The following is a 19,252-nucleotide window of genomic DNA, read 5'->3' as shown; positions in this document are numbered from 1 at the left end:
GGAGTGCAGCAGAGAAAAAGCCAGAGAAACCGTATCCCTGGACTTCACTCTCAGCCTTCCCTACCATGTGGCAAATCGCAGCCTGGCATAAAGACAGAGTTGTCCAGGGCCAGCAGGGGGACAGACACCACTTACCCTCGTTTTGACTGGCCAAGGCAAGCCTGGGGGAGCTGGACTTTTGATGGCCAAGAGCTGACCATGTCTCTGGACACTTGGCCACCACCCAGCTGAGGGCAACCACTGGCTCTCTCTTGGCTAATTAAGTGCTTGCTTAACTAACCACCTGAGTCTCAGACTTTGGTCATGAAGAGCAACTCAGTGCCCTTGAGTGGCTCTCATAGCCCTTGCTGATGCCTGTTGAGCTGAAGCATGTGAGGCCAAGAAACTGCAATATTTCTTTTCTTTGCCAGGGTCATGGCCTCTGCACAGTGACTTGGATTAGGATTTTAAGTGGACACTCAAAATCTTGCTTAAGTTCCCAAACTCACTATCTTGGTTCATTAGCTCAAGTGAGCACAAAACCCAGGTGCTACTGGAATCTTCTCTCCACCTGGGATTTAATTTAAGCTACAAGGATCTGCAATGGCAGATCTATCTGCTGGACTGAGAAGTTCTCAAAGGCAGGCTGGTGTCTTCCTCTATCCCGGTATGTGGCAAATGCTTGGCACACAGAGGCTGATTAGTAAATGTCAAATGGATCACGGAACGCAAAAGAATACAGCAATCAGTGTCTGTGCACTGTCTCCTGGGACCTCATCCACCCTTTCCTGCAGCTTCTTCCTATGCCTCTCCCTCTGCCTCTGACCTTCCCATTTTCTGATTTTTCTAAACATTCTCTATAGGTTCCAAACTTGGTATAGCAGGAGGCTTTAACTGAGTAATCTGTGTTCATTGGGAGAGAAAGTCTCATTGAAATGCATCCTCCATGACCTTGAAAAGTCACCTTGGCCATGCTCCTGCCCTGGGGAAGGGATGTTCTTTCAGGTCTAAGCTGTCATGACTTCTCCTGCTTTCATGGTCTCAGAGATGTTAAATGAATGAATAAATGAATTTGATTCCCTCACTTGGTCACCAGCTGGGAGTCACTGCATTGCTGCCTCCCCTCATGGCTATTATTGAAAAAGAATATATTGAAAATATATGAAAAAGGGACAATCAGTTCCCTCTTAGAAACCACTAATGGAGAATAATGGAGACTCAGGGGTCTGAAAGCAACAGCTAATAGAAGATGGGAGCAATTATCAGGTGCACTGTCATCAGAAACCCATGTACACATGCATAGACATGAGGCTGTAGGTTCACAAAGCTGATGTCTATGGAAGATGCAAAACATTTAACAGCTGATACAAGCAGGCACTGACCAGTCAGAGATATCAGCCATGGACAACGAGGACAGCCATGTTCATAATGGCTGGATACCTGTTCTGCTCCCAGCCATTCACATACAGATGTGCACACACATCTTCTGATATGCCTTGGAACATATGTCAGCTGGTAAGACATGCAGCGCTCACAGTTCATGCATCAAGCCCTGGAGCCTTTGGCCATTTTGGGGTGGAGGGATGCACCCAGAACCTGAGCAGCAGGAGGTGCAGCCTGACACTGACAGGGAAGGGGTGGATACCAGGGGAATTCGGGAGGGCTTAGGGGAGGCTTATTGGAGTAGCTATGTCCTCCTTGGTAGGCAGGAGGCTGGGAGAATAGCCCAGAGCATGACATCAGGAAAAAGGAAGCTGCCCGTAAGAAACATGCCAGGGCCTCACAAGCATCCCCAACTCCATCCTCACCCAGGTCCTGAAATCACATCTATTTTCTCCAAAAGAGCAAAGAAGGCTGAAAAGGGGACTGACGGGTCAGATGTGGCTGGCTGGAGGGTTGTGACAGGAAGACAGGAGTGTGTGAAATGTCGATCCTGGAAACCATGGGTTTATAGGGTGGGCTGGTGGGAGGACCACCCAAGAGGCTGCTGCCAGAATTCCAGAGGGGAGAGGATGAGGGGCAGCCTGGGCCATGCCTTGGCAATAGATGCAGAACAACTGCCTTAAGAGACGGTAGGTGACTTCTTGAGGGTGGGGAGCACCTGGGTGAGTGGGGTTGTGGGCACTCGTTGGGTGGGAGGGCACATTAGGGATAGAAAGTGATGAGCTCAGCTTTTCACACTGTGGTTCAGGTGTCAGAGGGACAGGAAAGAGCAGAGACCAGAGCTGGTGAGGGTTAGAGGTGGGCATGCTCACCTGGGAACAGGACACACAGGGACACTAGACATTTACACTCAAGAAAGCCAGGATGGTGTGGAGGCTAAGGGCACAGACTGTAGCCAGCCTGCCTGGGTTTGAACCCTGGCTCAAATCCTGGTTGAGGGCTGGGCTCGGTGGTTCATGCCTGCAATCTCAGCACTTTGGGAGGCCAAGGTGGGCGGATCACTTGAGGTCAAGAGTTCGAGACCAGCCTGGCCAACATGGTGAAACCCCATCTCTTCTAAAGTACAAAAATTAGCCGGGTGTGGTGGCGCACACCTGTAATCCCAGCTACTTGGGAGGCTGAGGCAGGAGAATCACTTGAACCTTGGAGGCAGAGGTTGCAATGAACTGAGATCGTGCCACTGCACTTCCGCCTAGGCGACAGAAAAAAAAATCCTGGTTGAGCTACTCTCTTTAGTAAGCTGCTTAACTTCCTGTGTCTCAGCATCTTCATCTGTAAAGTGGGGACAATAATGGTACCTACCTCATAGGGCTGTTGTGAGAATTATGTGAATCAATATATGTGAAGTGCTTAGAAGGATGCCTCACAGCATTCACATTGTATATGTGTTAACCACTACTATTATTATCATTGTCACCATTATTCTTATTTACAAGGTGCCTCCCAACCACCTTGGGGAGTAGGTGGAGCAGGTGTTGGTACCCCCATTTTTAGGGATGTGAAAACAGAGGCTTAAGAAGGTAGGAGACCTTCCCATAGTCACATGGTTCGTGAGTGGCCAAGACAAGACTGGGACCTGGGTCCTCAGAGTCTCAAGTCCACACACTTCACCAGAGGCTTGGCGTGGGGCTGGAGCATGGCTCAAAGGAGGTGCTCCCAGCCAAGGAGCTGAGTGAGGAGGAAAAGAGGAGAGGGACAGCCCCAGATGACCCCTCTCTGTCAGAAATATGGCAGAATGGGAGGGGAGCCGTGCCTGGCAGGACAGCCCTCCTGTCCTTTATATCCCAGCTCCTCTGGGCTGGGTATACCCGCAGCCTTGGCAGCTGCAAAAATGCTGACCAGCTGTCCTGTCCCCTGATGAGTGGTGGGTTGTGGCCAGGCCCCCAGCACTGTGCTCCATGGGCTGGCTCGGGCTGAATGCCCTGCCCATCTGAAACCACTGGAAGATGAGGGGGTGCCAGGAGGGACACTTCTGGGGGATCCATAGATGACATGCTCATTTCCTGGGTCCATCTGCTGAGGAGGGCTGGCAGGACCTGGGCTGATGTCATCCAAATAGCTCAGCCCATTCTCTCTAATTTTGGAGACAATTATTTGCTCAAAGAGCCACCTGCCCCTCTCTCGGTGCCTCCAGCCTCTCTCCACCCCCACCAACCCTGCCCACATAGCACCTGGATTCTGCTGCCTCGAACATGGATTGCTCAGGCCCTCCCTGGCTCAGCAGCCCTCAATGGATCCCCATTACTCGCCCCATCTATGCACAGCCTGGCATCTAGAGTCCCCCACCCAAAGTTGTCCTTTATTCATAATTGCTCCAGCCTGGTGGATCTTTTTCTCACAAATGACCTGCTTGCTGCCACCCAGGGCAGTTTTCTTCATTCCTCTATGCCCATGCCTGTCCATCCAAGCCTTCTTCCTTTAAGAGACTGGGATCCAAACTCCGTCCTCCAGGCAGCCCTTGAGGGTTTAGTGTCCCCACGTCTATGCATTCCCATATCCACTCGCCCAGCAACTACCCTCTTATATTGTATTCAGTTTTCTTGCCCTGCTCTTGGAGACCTTCTCCCCAGACTTATCAGACCCAAGAGTGCTGAAAGGAAAGAACAAGATACAAATTAGAGCCGTGGGCTCACACACAAATGTGTCAAACTGGTCATCGTCACAGACACAGAAACAACAATACAAAGAAAACTACGAATTATACATGTAAACCAAATAAAACATGTGGCAATAAAACCAAGAGCCACACAAATGTAATGTAACAAGCCATTTAATTTGTTCTTGAATGTCCAAGCCAGATGTTCCTGGTATCTTGGGGGTTTGATCCTCTGATATGACACATTCCCCTGACAGTTTCACAGATGGGTATAACTGGCCCAGAGATGTCCACGCCTGTCCAAACATTGCTCAGAATTCAATTCTCGTGTGGAAAGCTGGACCCCCTCCCATGGAGGGCGTGAAAGAAAGACAGAGTCAGATGGGCAGCTCACATCCTGCCTCCTCACGAGGCCAGAGGGCTCCCCAAGCAGGGGTGCTGTCTCCTCCCACCCCTAAATCTTCCCAGGTCTCAGTTAAAGCAGGACTAGGGGGAGTGGGGGTTTTTGTCCCCCTGGTGAGCTGTGGCCCTGTCCTGGTTTCCTTCAGTCTCCCCGTTTTTCCCTCCAGAAAAACACAGGCACCTCAGGAGCCCCACCTAGGCCCTCCCTTCCTGTGGGAGGTCCCCAACTCTCCTTCCTTCTGTATCAATGGCCTCATCAAAAACACTGGGTGTCTCATGCCTAATGGCCAGTGTCTGATTAACTAATTCATGCTAAGGTGTTAACCACTTGTTAATAGCTTGATGAACTGCTTCTGCCAGGGGTGCTGGCATTTGGAGGGACCAAGAGACTAAGTCCTTTGAGGGCAGGAAACATTTTATGGCCCCTCAGCACTTGGTAGGTGTTCAATAAATATTTGATGAAAGGGTCAATTCCAAAAGATCTGCTATAATGTTTGTAAAGTGCCTCCTACTGAGTTTTGTACTTGGCTAGCACTTATTAGACGGTGGCTGTTATTTTTATTTATTTATTTATTTATTTATTTATTTATTTATTTATTGTTTTTCAAGATGAAATCTCACTCTGTCATCCAGGCTAGAGTGCAGTAGTTAGATCTCGGCTCACTGCAAGCTCCACCTCCTGGGTTCACGCCACTCTCCTGCCTCAGCCTTCCGAGTAGCTGGGACTGCAGGCACAAGCCACCATGCCCGGCTATTTCTTTTTTTGTATTTTTAGTAGAGATGGGGTTTCGCCATGTTGGCCAGGCTGGTCTTGAACTCCTGACCTCAAGTGATCCTCCTGCCTTGGCCTCCCAAAGTGCTGAGATTATAGGCTGAGCCACCACACCCGGCCTACTATTTTTATTTTTAACTGTGAATTTTCCAATATCAAGGAGGGTCTGAGTCGACAGATTCTTTGAGCCTGGGGCCTGTGGGAACCCCACTCCCTCCCTTTCCTCCAACATCGGATGACACTGCATGGGAATGTGCTGGTCCAGAGGAGAGAAACGAGAGAGGGGAGGACAGGCCAATTCCCCAATTCTACTGAGCTCTCTGCTTTAGTTGCTGATATCATTTATTATGTATTTTATAAAGTAGGCACTTTCTATGGATTAATATGTGTCATCATCACAACTATCCCACCAGGAGTTTATTTCCCGTTTACAGCTGGGGAAGTTGAGGCTTAGAGAGACCAAGCAAACTGTGCTGCTGAGTGGCGGCATGGAATTCAGATCCCTGCAGCCTGGTCTCCAACCTGGTGCCACTCCAGGTGGACACACAGCTAGAAGTCCCCTAAAGATGCGCTGACTCTGCTCTGTTTTGTTGCTTCTCCAACAAGGGGCTATTCATTGGTTCTCCTGTACCTGGGAGTGGGTGTTTAGAGGCTGGTCCTGGGCTCTCAGGGAAGGCACAGAGGGACGAATTGACTGTGGACATGGGACCCTCCCCAGGACCCAGGACCCAGGACCCAGGCCCTAGGAAACAGCAACCTGCGCATGGGTGTCAATGGACAGAGGAGTTGGGACGCTGGGGAAGGGAGACTGCAAAATCCAGTGTTTTAAGCAGGAGTTCAGAAGAGCAGTGGGATTGGGGTCAGAGGAGATCGGGAGAGAAGGGGTTCCAGGCTGAGTAAGAATAACTTGGCAAAATTTTGGAGGTAGTTGAAGGTGGGGCCAGTGGGCAAGATGTCCTTGGCCAGGGCAGGGAGCATCGAAGAAGGAGGTTGTGGGATGGGTCAGGTTGGCTGCAGCAGCAGCAGGGACACTGAAGGCTTGGCTAGGGCTCTGCCATGCATGTCGAGAAATGCAGCCAGCAGAGCCAGAGATGAAGGACCACACACAAGAGCTCTAGAAAACCTTCAAGTCTTCAGTGCACACCGCCAACTCCTGTGTCCCCCGTGCTGAGCATGGTGCCAGCATACAGCAGGCACTCAGTAGAAGTCCACTGAAGGAAGAAAGGAAGGGTGGGAGGGAGGCAGGAATTCTAGAACCAAACTGGAGTCCACTTGCCTGGCCCAGGAAGACACTGGCCATTAGGCATGAGACATCCAGTGTTGTTGATATCTACACAGAGGTTTGCAGCAGTGGAAAGGAAGGCGTTTATTTGCAGGGCACCAAGCAAGAACGACCAGGCAGCTAATGCTGAAGTCTCAACCTCCCCGATGGCTTAAAGATCAGAGGCTTTAAAGGTGGAGTAAATATCAGCAGAGCAGAAGTTGCAGGCAAAACTCAATACATGAAGGCTACGCATTGACTTTGGCCTAAAAGGGCAGGATGTCTTTTTTTTCTTTATTTCTTCTTAAAAAAAAAAAAAAAAAAAAAAAAAAGGATACCTGTACAGAACGTGCAGCTTTGTTCCATAGGTACACGTGTGCCATGGTGGTTTGCTGCACCTATTGACCCATCCTCTAAGTTCCCTCCCCTCACCCCTCATCCCCCAACAGGCCTGGTGTGTGTTGTTCCCCTTTCTGTGTCCATGTGTTCTCAATGTTCAACTCCCACTTATGAGTGAGGACATGCGGTGTTTGGTCAGGATGTTTTTAAGTGGGAGCTTACAGGTCAGGTCATAAATAGATTCAAAGATTTTCCGATTTGCAATTTGTTAAGGAAGAGAAACTTTGTTAAAAATTTGGGGTCAGCAGAACAGAATGTTAGCTCTGGTTTGTGGGTGTGACATTCTCTAGTTCCCTTGGGAAGAAATTTAGAACAAAGAGTGGTGGTCAGAGCTTAGTGCCTGGTGTCCCTTTATCTGAGGTCTATATGCCCAGGTGTCCCTTTTCGTGGGGTTTAGGTTTCTGACAAACAACTCAGGGACATATGTTAAGATGCTATCTTTAGTTTCTATAAGGGAACCAAACATCCCACGATTCTAGCTTTCGTGGCTGTTGTTTTGGGCTACTGTTGCTTTCTTGCTTATCAAGTTGCTTATTTATTTCTCCAGGCTAGCAAGGTGCCCAGAATTTCCCCTGAAGGAACTCAAGATTTTCCTTTATTTCCATGCTTGAGGGGACCTGCAGGTCCCTAAGAGGGGGTCCCTGCTCCATCTCAGAGTACACTAAGTGGTCTCTAATCTGGAGAAGACTCTACTAGCCTTACAAAGAAAAACTAAGATGACATGTGACATGGCTTCAGAGGAGCCCCATGGAAGCTGTCGCAGAGTTGCAGCCCCTCCAGTACGTGCTAAGGATGTGTTCAGAGAGAAGGGAGGTGAAGAGAGCTCAGACCTGGCCAGTGTGGGTGCAGGAAGACCTCCTGGAGGAGAGCAGGATAGGAAAGTGACAGAACAAGAGATGGCGAAAGGCTGAGAGGGAAGAACGGAGGGAAGATGGATGGGAGAGATGAGGAGGGATGGAGAGGGATGAGGAGGGAAGGTGAGAAAGACAGAAGGGAAGGATAGAAAAATTCTGGTGGTTTTAGTAAGAATGAAGAAGACAAAATGGCAGGGGCAAGAGTAGAGGAAGGAATGCAGAGGAGTGGGAGGGACTGGAGTCCAGGCTCTTCCCCTAAACAACGTGAGAGAGAGCCCCAAACCAGCCTGTCTCCAGATTTTCTTCCCTCCAGTGCCCCACCCAGCCAAGAGCTGCAGCTCACCCATGGGGCTCCAGCAGGGATCTCTGGGCAAGGGTGATCTTCAGGGACAGAGCTGCCTTGGGTTGAATAGGGCCACAGTGGCAATGGAGATCATGGGAGTAGCTGGGGCCCATCATGGGAGCCAGTGGCTAGGATGCAGGGCCTGCAGCATCTCTGGGGCTGGCATCAAAGGACTGTTTGGAGTAGAATGACATCGTGCTTACTGGGTCACCCCCATTGGGTCTTTCTGGCCTGAGCTTGCCTGGAGGCTTGCACTCCTGTGGAGGGCTCAGCCAGCCTTGTTCTTAGCCCACTTGGGCCTGGAGAGATGCAATAGGAGTTAAGTTTCATGTTGATAACAGCTTCTTTATTTGAACTCTAAATAGATGATTGCTGTCCTCAAGTTGTTCCTAGTCTTATTAGCAGCTACACACTGGAGGAGAGACAGAAATGATGAAACGGACCACCCGGGAATCTCCGTAACCCTCCAGGCCATGGGCCAGCCTCTCTCTTTGTCTTCTCTGTACCTCCTTCCAGTCGAGTCCCCGAATTTCTCAGCCACCTGCCCCAACTCCATCCTCCTTTTCTCCTCGTCATTTTCTCCAGTGTTTGAAGCCTCCAGCCTGCTTTATTATGGGTGTTTGAGAGGGGTGAAGTGAGGATAGTGCCCATGGTTGGCTCTGGCCTGGGCTGCTCCTATCCCATGCTGGGGAGAGTGTCACTCTACCTCCTAATAGCCCGTAAGTGAGAGCAGCTGCTCTCTATGGGTTATATTTCCAGGAGGCCTGGGGAGAGGTGATGCCTGAATGATCAGTCCCTTTCCAGGAAGGAGGAGAACAGCAGTTGGAGGCCCTGGTACTATACCCAGTGTCCTGAACTGTCCAGGAAAGTCCATCCTGTCTTCATCTGCTGTATCCCCAGGAGGAAGCCAACAACCCAGAGAAGATTAATCAGGATAGGGATGGCGCAGTGCCAGTGACATCCCCCTGGAGAGGCTGGGGCCTGGGGCAAATTACTCTAACAGCAGGTTAATTAGATAAGACCCAAATTACATGAGCAAAGCTTGCAAGCCCAGCAATTTGAAGGTTAAATGTTGTTTCAGAGGTGGGGAGGGCTTGATCTCTAGCTCAGCATAGAGAAAATGACTTCTTGCTCCCAGGCAAGCCAAACCCACGAATTAAGCTCTTGACTGCCCATCCACAAGCCCCAGTGCCAAGCACATATAAAGGCACCTGCCAGTCCTCACTACAACTAGCAGAACCTTTTGGGATTTTGCCTTCCTCCCTCCTGCATCTGAGCTTTGTCTCCAACAGCAACATGAGCCGCCAATTCACCTGCAAGTCAGGAGCTGCTGCCAAGGGGGGCTTCAGTGGTTGCTCGGCTGTGCTCTCGGGGGGCAGCTCATCCTCCTTCCGGGCAGGGAGCAAAGGGCTCAGTGGGGGCTTTGGCAGTCGGAGCCTCTACAACCTGGGGGGAGCCCGGAGCATCTCCCTCAATGTGGCCAGTGGCAGCGGGAAGAGTGGAGGCTATGGATTTGGCTGGGGCCGGGCCAGCGGCTTTGCTGGCAGCATGTTTGGCAGTGTGGCCCTGGGGCCTGTGTGCCCAACTGTATGCCCACCTGGAGGCATCCACCAGGTTACCGTCAACGAGAGCCTCCTGGCCCCCCTCAACGTGGAGCTGGACCCCGAGATCCAGAAAGTGCGTGCCCAGGAGCGAGAGCAGATCAAGGCTCTGAACAACAAGTTCGCCTCCTTCATCGACAAGGTGGGTCTTCCGGGACCTGGGGAACCTGTGAACAGCCTTCCTCTTCTCTTCTTGGAACATAAGGTTTTGTTACAGAAGGAGAGATTGAGGTTAAGTGTGAGGAGGCCTTTACTGTGGACAAGATAGGCACAACCCATCAACAGGGTGACCTGTATAAGGTTCTCCGTGTTGTCTTTCCAGAGAGAAAACAGAGGCAGGTCAGTTTCTACTGGCAGAGGCTTCTCAGGGCTCCCAGCGAGAGATGTGGTCCTTCCTCTTGAGGGCTAGCTTGGTGCCATTGCTGGGCCTGCAGGCCGTGTGCAGAAAAGGCCTGTGAGAGACAGTCTCACCCAGAGTAAGCAGGGAAGCCTGTGCTCCCCTGGCAGGCTGTCCTGCCCACTAGTCACTTGCCCAGCGGATCAGGAGCAGCAGGAAGGGGCCACTTCAAGCCCTCTGATTCACCGACGTCTGCTGTGGGCATTTGCTCCAGTCAGTTGAAGACTTTCTTGAGAGGCAGAAGAGGGTACTGGGGAAGGGGACTCCACAGTGCTCTTGCATCACCACTGGCCAGCTGCGTGGCTCTGGGAAGGTTATTTACCTGTCTGTGTCTCCATCTCCTCATCTCTAAAATGGGGATAATAACCCCTGTCTTGGGGTTGTTGTCAAGCTTATAAAAGAAAATGCAGGTGAAGATCTTGTCACAAGCCTGACACACACTAAGTACTACAAAAATGATTGTGATTGTGACTCTCATTTCTTATCTCCAGAAGGTGGGGAAGGGATGTTCTGGGGAGGAATCAAAGGTGTCTAGAGACCTGAAGAGATAACACAGTCCAGATAGGCCCCTGACTTCTGGCAGAGAATAAATAATTATCCCTATTGTATGAGTCACTGAAGGCATGTACGTAAATGGCATTCCCAAGGTTATTTGGGGAAAGGGAAGAGTGAGGCTGGACCCTCAACCTTTTGCCTCCAGACCCAGAGGAGGAGACTGGAGGGGTGTGTTGGCTCTGTGACTGTCAGGCACTAAGGACTGGTCAACCCTGGACAAAGCCTACGGATGAGATGGTCATGTGGCCATCAGAGCTTAGCTAGCTCCTGCAGCTCACACTTCCTGCCTGGAGGAGTCCCTGCTGCCCTCGGCTCAGCCTCAGGGGCTAGGACTGGCTCTGTGGCTTCTTATTCTTCTAAGCCTTTTCATATCTGCAAGATCAAAGTGTTCTGAGTTGGAGTCTGGGGGATGGGAGTGGACTGATTCTTGGCTCAGGTGGTCAAAATCTTGAGGGATAAAGTCTGGAGACATGGGAAGAAAGATGAACATGAGGACAGTCACATCTTGTTTATAAAGATGATCTGCCCAGAGGGAGGGGAAGGAGGCTGAAAGGCTTGGACAGTTCCCAAATAATTTCAGTCTCCAGAGCTCAGTCCCTTAACCTCAGGCAGCCAGAGAAGACGGGTAAATCCTTTTGGCATCCAGATGTGTTCAGTAGTGCAGATGTGTATTGTGGTGTCTCAGATGCAGGGTTTACTCTGTGGTTAATGCTCAGCTTTGTAGATCACATGAAAACTCAGGACTGATTAAACCAGACCAAATGCTGGATGATGAGCTAGAGACAAATTTTCAGGGAATAATTCCATCTCGACACCGATTCTTAGATAGTTTTCCCATGTCTTGTGTTTCTGATTTGGAGGAAGACAAACTTATTCAAGCAGTAGCTGTGCTCATGTAGATTAAGGGAAGTCACATTTTAAAAACTGTGCTCCCCATCCCCAAAAACCAAACAAGAGATGTGTGTGGACAACTCCTTCTGGTCGGTTTCCTGGCTCAGCGAGGGGCTGCAATGGGATCAGGAGCTCCATCTGTCCATCGTGTTCCATGTGCCATGCTTGTTGTAGAGATCATTCTGGGGAGCAGGACCAAGGAGGGAGAGGAGAGGCTATCAGCAGAGATGAAGCTGGTGCCTGCTCCAGGCATTTAAAATCCCTAGAAGCCCTTGGCCCAAGCCTTAGTGAGCTCTGATATGCCCTGAAATGAAGAGCAGACTTTGTTCTTCAGGATGGTCAACTTGTCCAAAATGATGGACCCATCCTGGCTTCTCTGCTGGTATTTTCAATCACAGCCATGCCCTGAGTTAGTGCGGCCATGGTGGGCGCTGGGTGATTGGATGCACGGATTACAGGGACACATGTCTAGGTTCAGTTCCGGGCTCCACTGCTTCTTAAACTGTTGGGCCTTGGAAAGAAGCTAAGTTGCTTTGCATCTCAGTTTTTTCTCCGCGGCAGAGAGTAATGATTTGCCCACCTCTTTCAGCTCTAGTGAGGAGAAAATGCAGATAGAGGCTTTGCACAATGCCCTGTGAGAGACACGTGTGACTATTACCACAGGGGTTCAGCAGTTTCCGGGATTTGGGTTCCAGGTCCGGTTCCTGGAGCAGCAGAACCAGGTGCTGGAGACTAAGTGGGAGCTGCTGCAGCAGCTGGACCTGAACAACTGCAAGAACAATCTAGAGCCCATTCTCGAGGGCTACATCAGCAACCTGCGGAAGCAGCTGGAGACGCTGTCCGGGGACAGGGTGAGGCTGGACTCAGAGCTGAGGAATGTGCGGGACGTAGTGGAGGACTACAAGAAGAGGTGAGCAGGAGGAGACCCCCTGTAACTGGACAACTGCTGCTGTCCCTCTGAGGGACCCCTGGCAGTCACCCCAGCTTAAACATTTTGGAGGTCGGTGGGGGGCATTGTTCTTGGTCATACCAAGCAGAATCACCCCAACAAAACTCTGGAACTTGCTCTCTGCTCCTCCAGCCTCTGGCCTGACTCTTAGGACAAATGCCCAGTGAGCTGGGCAGTGGGCAGAGGATTATCTCCGGCTCTGGGTTTAGGGACTGTTTGGGGAAACCATTCACGTTCTCCTCCCATGTAAGAGGAGGGTTAAGTGCATCTGGCTCCAAGACTGCTCTCAGGGGTAACTGAGAAAATGCAGGTTAAGCACTTTGTCATTTGCAAAGCTGTACTCAAATTTGGGGAGGGCAGTTCACATCTTGCTTCCTCTGAGAGTCCCACAGGGCATTCGCTCCATGTGCTCCTTCCTCATTTGCCAAGTTGGATCTTCAACAGTCTCATTCTTCCAAACTGGTTAGCATGTTTCCTCCTCCAGGAAGCCTTCCCCAACTCACCCCTGCCCAGTACTCTGCGGCCCCCAGCACCTGTATCTTCTGATGGACATGCTGCTCCTTGCTCAAACTCTGCCCTGTGCAAGCAAAGGCTTTCAGTGAGAGATATTAACCAATGGGCCCTCGCATTCCCACAGGTATGAGGAGGAAATCAACAAGCGGACAGCAGCGGAGAACGAGTTTGTGCTGCTTAAGAAGGTGAGAGGAAGGCAGGCCCTGAATCCTGGGGGCTGGCCTGGGACCTGGAGGAACGGAGCCTGCTAAGGTGCTCTGTTAGCCCCTCTCGAGGTAAACTGATTCAGGAAGAGTGAGGTGAAGGCAGAGAAAAGCTTGATGAAAGACTATCCAGAAAAAAGAATGAAAAGACAGGGAGAGTGCCGGTGAGAGGACGCCTGACTCCATGTCCAACGAGGCTGTGGTTCGAACACGGAGAAGAATACGGAGGACAAGACTCAGGGGCTCCCCTGCAGCCCTGGGACCCGGCTCAGACACCACAGGCACTTCAGATTCCCAGAGTGGGGTGGGGTGGGGCTGGGCCTTTGCTCCTTTATCTCCTTTCCCAAGGCAAGGTGAAGAGAAGAGAGTGACTCCTTCCTCACGCGGGGAACCAGGCAGGGGTGCTGCTGTCTTCTTGGCTGTACCGGCAGTGACAGGGGATGGTGGGGGCATCTTTCAGGATGTGGATGCGGCTTACGCCAATAAGGTGGAGCTGCAGGCCAAGGTGGAATCCATGGACCAGGAGATCAAGTTCTTCAGGTGTCTCTTTGAAGCCGTAAGTCTGTCTGTCCACTCGGTTCATCTGGGGAAGGCTGGTGGGTTAAACTCTATTCTAGGGGCTGCGGGAGACATGGAGGCCCCAGCCCTCAGTGAGACCCCTCAGTTAGCCATCCATGTCCCGCATCAGCCTTGCAAGTCTCCTCAGTCTCCACCCTCTGAGCGGGAAGGGAATGGGCCAGGCCCTTGCTACACGGCAGTGGGAATCTGTCTGGGCCCAGCAGGGAACTTACTTTGCCACAAAGCAAACAACCCTGGAAGGCAACAGCCCTGGGTCACAGCCTCCAAGATGGCATCACCAGAATTTGCTCAACTTGTGTGGGGGAGGTGGTTGGCCTCTGACAGTGGTTGAGCTGAGAGACCTCCGTATGTCCCCTGCAGGAAATCACTCAGATCCAGTCCCACATCAGCGACATGTCCGTCATCCTGTCCATGGACAACAACCGGAACCTGGACCTGGACAGCATCATCGACGAGGTGCGCGCCCAGTATGAGGAGATCGCCTTGAAGAGCAAGGCCGAGGCTGAGGCCCTGTACCAGACCAAGGTGAGCTGGGCTGAGGCGGGGCCAGGGAGGGTGATGCCAGCAGGCAGCAGACGGGGACAGATCGTGCCCAGAATAGAGGCAGTGTCCCGGTAAGTGTCTGTTGTGTTCTGACCCCGAGATACATGCACTCCCACGACACGTTCATGACTCTGCGCTTTGGGGTCCCCAGTTCCAGGAGCTACAGCTGGCAGCTGGCCGGCATGGGGATGACCTCAAAAACACCAAGAATGAAATCTCGGAGCTCACTCGGCTCATCCAGAGAATCCGCTCAGAGATCGAGAACGTGAAGAAGCAGGTGAGAGCACCTTGGCCTTGGCCTGTGGTCAAGTGCAGGGGAGCATGAGTGGAGGGGAGATGAGCTGCTGAGAACATCAGCTTCCTAGATCACTGCCTGGGAGAAGAGAGGAGGCCAGTGAGGTCGCTGCCTCAAACACCCGGAGCAGGACGTCCCTGGGGGCTACTGATCTCTGACTCACTCCAAGGACCTCGGCCTCGAAGCCCCTCCTTAGGAAGCCTCCTCGGCACTGGGCTAGGACCTCCCCCGAGTGATGTGCCTTCCTTGCACCTGTGCTTCCCTGTACTTGTCACACTTCTTATTATTACTGACACTGCCACTAGACTGAAAGGGGGCAGGGAGCTGGCTGCTTTGTGCCCTGTTTCCCCAGCATCTAGCACAGTGCCTGCCACATAGTCGCAGCTTGATAAACATCTGTGGAGTTAATGACTGAGATGGAGAAATGGGCTCAGGGAGCACCCATTAAGGTGCCTTGTTAAGGACTGGCTCCCAGGAGTATAGGATATAGCCTCGGCTTGTAGGTGAGGCACAAGATGTACATATATGATAACAATGGCAGCAGCACCTATTCTTCGATCACACTTCATCCTCACCAAGACCCTGAGAGGCAACAGTTGCCCTCGCTGTTGTTACAGATGAGGAAACTGAGGCTCAGAGAGGATAAGGGGGTTACACAGCTGGTAAGTGGCAGAGCTGTGATCTGAACCAAGGTCTCCTGACTCCTAGTCCAGTGCTCCTTCTATTCTCTTGTGGGCTTTAACACTTAGCTGCTTCGTGACCTTGGACAGGTTACTTCTGCTCACTTCACAAGGTGTTGCAAGGACTAAATGAGCTAACTTATGTCAATGGTATGTACAGTATTGAGCATGGTGCTGGCATACACTAAGTGCTTGGCAAATAATAGTTGTTCCTGAGGTGTGCCCTTCCTTGTCCCCCTCATCTGTGGTGCCATGCTCCTGGGCAGCTGCTGCCCTTGCGTCTGCCACAGCGTATTCAACCATCTCTCCTCCCAGACCTAAACAACTCAAGAGCATTACTGTCATTCATTTTGTGCCCTTGGTACAATATGGCTGAATAAATGTCTTTATGCTGAACTAAAGTGGCGCTCAGGAGGGCAGGGCTGCATGATTTCCATCACCCACACATCCAACACAGGGAATGGGGCTAGAGCTAAGGAGGGACGTGCCAGCCCCAGAAGGGGCTCTGGCTGCAAAAGAAGTGTGGTGGTGTGTAGGGTGGAGATGGGCCTCTCTCTAAGGACCCAGAGGGATTTGGATGTGGATAGCCGCAGTGGCTCCTCCCAGTTTTTCGACCTCACCAATTCCTTCCTTAGGCTTCCAACCTGGAGACGGCCATTGCTGATGCTGAGCAGCGGGGAGACAATGCCCTGAAGGACGCCCGGGCCAAGTTGGACGAGCTGGAGGGTGCCCTGCACCAGGCCAAGGAGGAGCTGGCGCGGATGCTGCGCGAGTACCAGGAGCTCATGAGCCTGAAGCTGGCCCTGGACATGGAGATCGCCACCTACCGCAAGCTGCTGGAGAGCGAGGAGTGCAGGTGGGTGGGGCGTGCCCAGGCAGGAGGACCCCAGGGGTTTGGGAAGACCCAAAGGAGAAACCCTAACACATCTCAATCCAGAAGACACGAGTTCTTGGGAAGTGGTGGGGTGATGATAGAAATAATGATAGTAATTAATAATACTACCACGAATGGACATGAGTATCCACTCATAATAGACTGTGAGAGCTTGTTTCATGGCAGGCACTGTGCTATGCGGAAAGCTGCGCAGATTTGCTCATTCTTCCCAGGCATACTAGAAATATCCACCACCCTGCTCCCTGCAAAACCCCATTACTCTATTAGGCATTCTTGTTCTCTCTTCTTCATCTGTCCACGTGCAACATGGGCTTGTTGAGGGTGTGCTGGGGCCGCCACCCCAGCTTCCCCAGGGCTCTACAGGGATGGGCAGGCTGGTGTGTGGACCTGACACGTGGGAGGTAGATACACTGCCCCCATGTGTGCACCTCTTGTAAACTATTGTCTAACTAGGGTTGTTGTCTGGTTACCCCAAAGATTCGGGGGTAGTCTCCAAAACTTCTCAGGCTCTATTTATATCAAAGAAATTTGGAATGTCAACAGGTGCCTGTTGGGTTCAAAAACCCACATCAGGCTGGGGATGGCAGTAGCTTTGAAGAGACTGTGAGCTGAATGACTTCTCTCTCTTATTTTATTTCTCTCCTTAACAGGATGTCAGGAGAATTTCCCTCCCCTGTCAGCATCTGTAAGTATTTGTATGCTTTGACCTAAAACTGTAAAATCTGCAGACTGGAAAGGACCTTATTTACACCCTGTGTGTGTAGATAAGGGATCTAAGAACCAGAGAGGGAAAAGCTTTGCCTGAGATCACAAAGCCAGATGGCAGAGCCATGGCCAGAATCAGCTTTCCTAACTCCTAGGCCAGGCCTCTTTCATTCTTATCTCTCCGACTTTGTGTTCCTAGGGGATGGCAGCAAGGGAAAGCTATTGTCATGGGAAAACAAGGGTCATGTTGCAGAAAAATGATGCATGGGTCTGTGTGAGGCTTAGGGGGTCAGGTTTGTAAACTGCAATCAGACCTGGGCTTGGGAAGTAGGGAGGGCTGAGGGAGTGAGAGAATGAAGGATCTCAGAGGTCAAGCTGGCAGTATCAGGTCACTGCATTGCTTAGCGGGGCTAAAAGAGTTAAACCAGAGCTTGGAAAAGATGCCTGCTGTGGGATAGGTAGCAGGAGGGAAAAGTTGGAGGCTGGAAAGTTTAGCAAAAAGGCTAATAGAGAGGGCATTGGGTGGGTGTCCAGGAGGACAGGTAGGCGTATTGGTACCTGGACCAAGGAGTTGGGCCACTGAGCATTAATGGGGCAAGACCCAGTCAGACTGGGTATAAGCTGAGCAAGCCAAGGTCAGAGCATGAGGGAAGCTGTCTTTGGTACATTCTCCCCAGGGGGAGGGAGTGGTGTGTGCCTCCCCCCTCAATTCCTCCAAGAAGAGCCCTGTCTGCCCTGGGTAAAGGAGGCCTCCCCAGCTCTCTGTCTGAGTGGGCGTTGGCTTCGGCTCCTCCTGCAGCCATCATCAGCAGCACCAGCGGCGGCAGTGGCTATGGCTTCCGGCCCAGCACGGTCAGCGGCGGCTACGTGGCCAACAGCAGCGGCTGCATCTCTGGAGTGTGCAGCGTGAGAGGTGGGGAGGGCAGGAGCCGGGGCAGTGCCAGCGATTACAAAGACACCCTGGGGAAGGGTTCCAGCCTGAGTGCCCCTTCCAAGAAAGCCAGTCGGTAGAGAAGACTGCCCCGGGCCCCGCCTCATTCCATGACCTGGCTCTGGATCCCACACTGTACTTCCCACAGCCCACTCTTAGCTCCATCTCCACACTGCTGGTCCTGCTCCCATGCACCTGGCACTGGCCTTGGCCACCCACTTCTCCAAGCCTGTGTCTTCCTGAGCCTGGGAAGGCCTGGATGACCAAACTTGGTGAAATTCCTCCCTGCACACACCGTATTCACTCCTTGGCTGCGGTCCCCCGGCTACACCACCAGCTCAGGTCCTGGCTCCCAGCTTTCCTCTTCTGCCCCGCCTCTGGCTCAGTTGCTAACTACTCTGCTGTGCTCCCTGGGCCTCTGCCCAAGGCCCTGCACACACTGAGGCCTAGCATAGCTCCTGCCTATGCTAGGAGCTGGTTCTATGTTCAAGAAAGGGAGGACTGAAGGACAAACAATCAAGAGTGGCCCAGTCCCCACCCCCACATCTAGCTCAGTCTCAGATCTGAGTGGGACCAAGTGCAATTCAAGGCCTTTTTCTCCACTTACCTGCACCCAGAAGCAGAGAAGAGCAGGACTGTTCACTTTTCCTTTATTCTTAACGGTCTTCCTCTGTTGCATCCTCAATAAACAGCACAATCTGATGGCTTGGTCTCTGAGTATTCAAAGTACACCCATGCACCTCAATTCACTCACATGAGCGCACACCATGTACATTCATGAATGCACGAAGCACAGACACACACACACAAGTACATCACTGTGTATTGCCCATGCAGCCTGTACATCTGTGTTAATTTTCAGGAGGCAAATGGGGTGTGGAGCAGGTTCTGGGAGGAGGGGCAGGGAGCGGGGAAAGGAGAAGCCCAGAAAGCATGTGCATGTATTGGCTGGAGGCTTCAGCAGATGGACTTGCACAAACTGTCGTGTTCCTGACATGACCTTGCCTCTTTCTGAGACTGCACCTTTCCTCATCGGAAGGTGGGCTTAGTGCACAGGTATTTGCATTTGTCCAGGCTTTCCTCACTGCTCAGAGGCCTGGCTTCCTGAGGGGGTCAGCAGGTAGGAGTCCCACACTCTGGGCCTCTCTGATGGAAAGATAAGTAACAAGTATTGGAAGCTGGGGCTGGAGTAGGGAGGAGTGAGCTGGGGTCCCACCATGGGGTGGGGGTGGGCTATGAATTTCAGTGACTGTGGCATTGGCACTGCCCCAGACATACTCTTACCCCACCTTCCAGAACCACTATGGTGATGGCCAGTCCTGCCTTGGCAAGGGGTGTAAGGAGAGTGAACAGACAGACTCCCCAGGCCAGCTCTGTGTCTGGGGTGGGCAGGGGAGGAGTAGGAGGCGCAGGGCATTTGCAGGTGAGTGGGAAACCAATGTCTTTGTAGTGAATAGGCAGCCATC

The 19,252-nt window shown here is 51.9% G+C and overlaps 1 protein-coding gene across 1 annotated transcript; it reads left to right on the top strand.

Moving 5' to 3' along the window:
* The first annotated feature begins 9,281 nt into the window (after nt 1–9,281).
* Nucleotides 9,282–18,486, top strand: KRT71 (keratin 71). Its single transcript, XM_025403083.1, has 9 exons — nt 9,282–9,792; nt 12,189–12,403; nt 13,080–13,140; nt 13,619–13,714; nt 14,098–14,262; nt 14,432–14,557; nt 15,891–16,111; nt 16,801–16,835; nt 17,655–18,486. The coding sequence occupies exons 1-9, from the start codon at nt 9,346–9,348 to the stop codon at nt 17,864–17,866; spliced, it is 1,578 nt and encodes a 525-aa protein (XP_025258868.1). The 5' UTR covers nt 9,282–9,345; the 3' UTR covers nt 17,867–18,486.
* The last annotated feature ends 766 nt before the right edge of the window (nt 18,487–19,252 follow it).

The sequence above is a fragment of the Theropithecus gelada genome, chromosome 11 (genome assembly GCF_003255815.1).
Source record: "Theropithecus gelada isolate Dixy chromosome 11, Tgel_1.0, whole genome shotgun sequence".
NCBI lineage: Eukaryota > Metazoa > Chordata > Mammalia > Primates > Cercopithecidae > Theropithecus > Theropithecus gelada.
This window is presented reverse-complemented; position numbering and strand designations above follow the sequence as displayed.

Excerpts from the sequence above, each read along its gene's own strand:
- KRT71 (XM_025403083.1), top strand. The coding sequence starts at position 9,346 with ATGAGCCGCCAATTCACCTGCAAGTCAGGAGCTGCTGCCAAGGGGGGC. Across the intron at positions 14,558-15,890 it reads TCGAGAACGTGAAGAAGCAG|GCTTCCAACCTGGAGACGGC; the intron begins GTGAGAGCACCT and ends TTCCTTCCTTAG. Across the intron at positions 16,112-16,800 it reads CTGGAGAGCGAGGAGTGCAG|GATGTCAGGAGAATTTCCCT; the intron begins GTGGGTGGGGCG and ends TCTCCTTAACAG.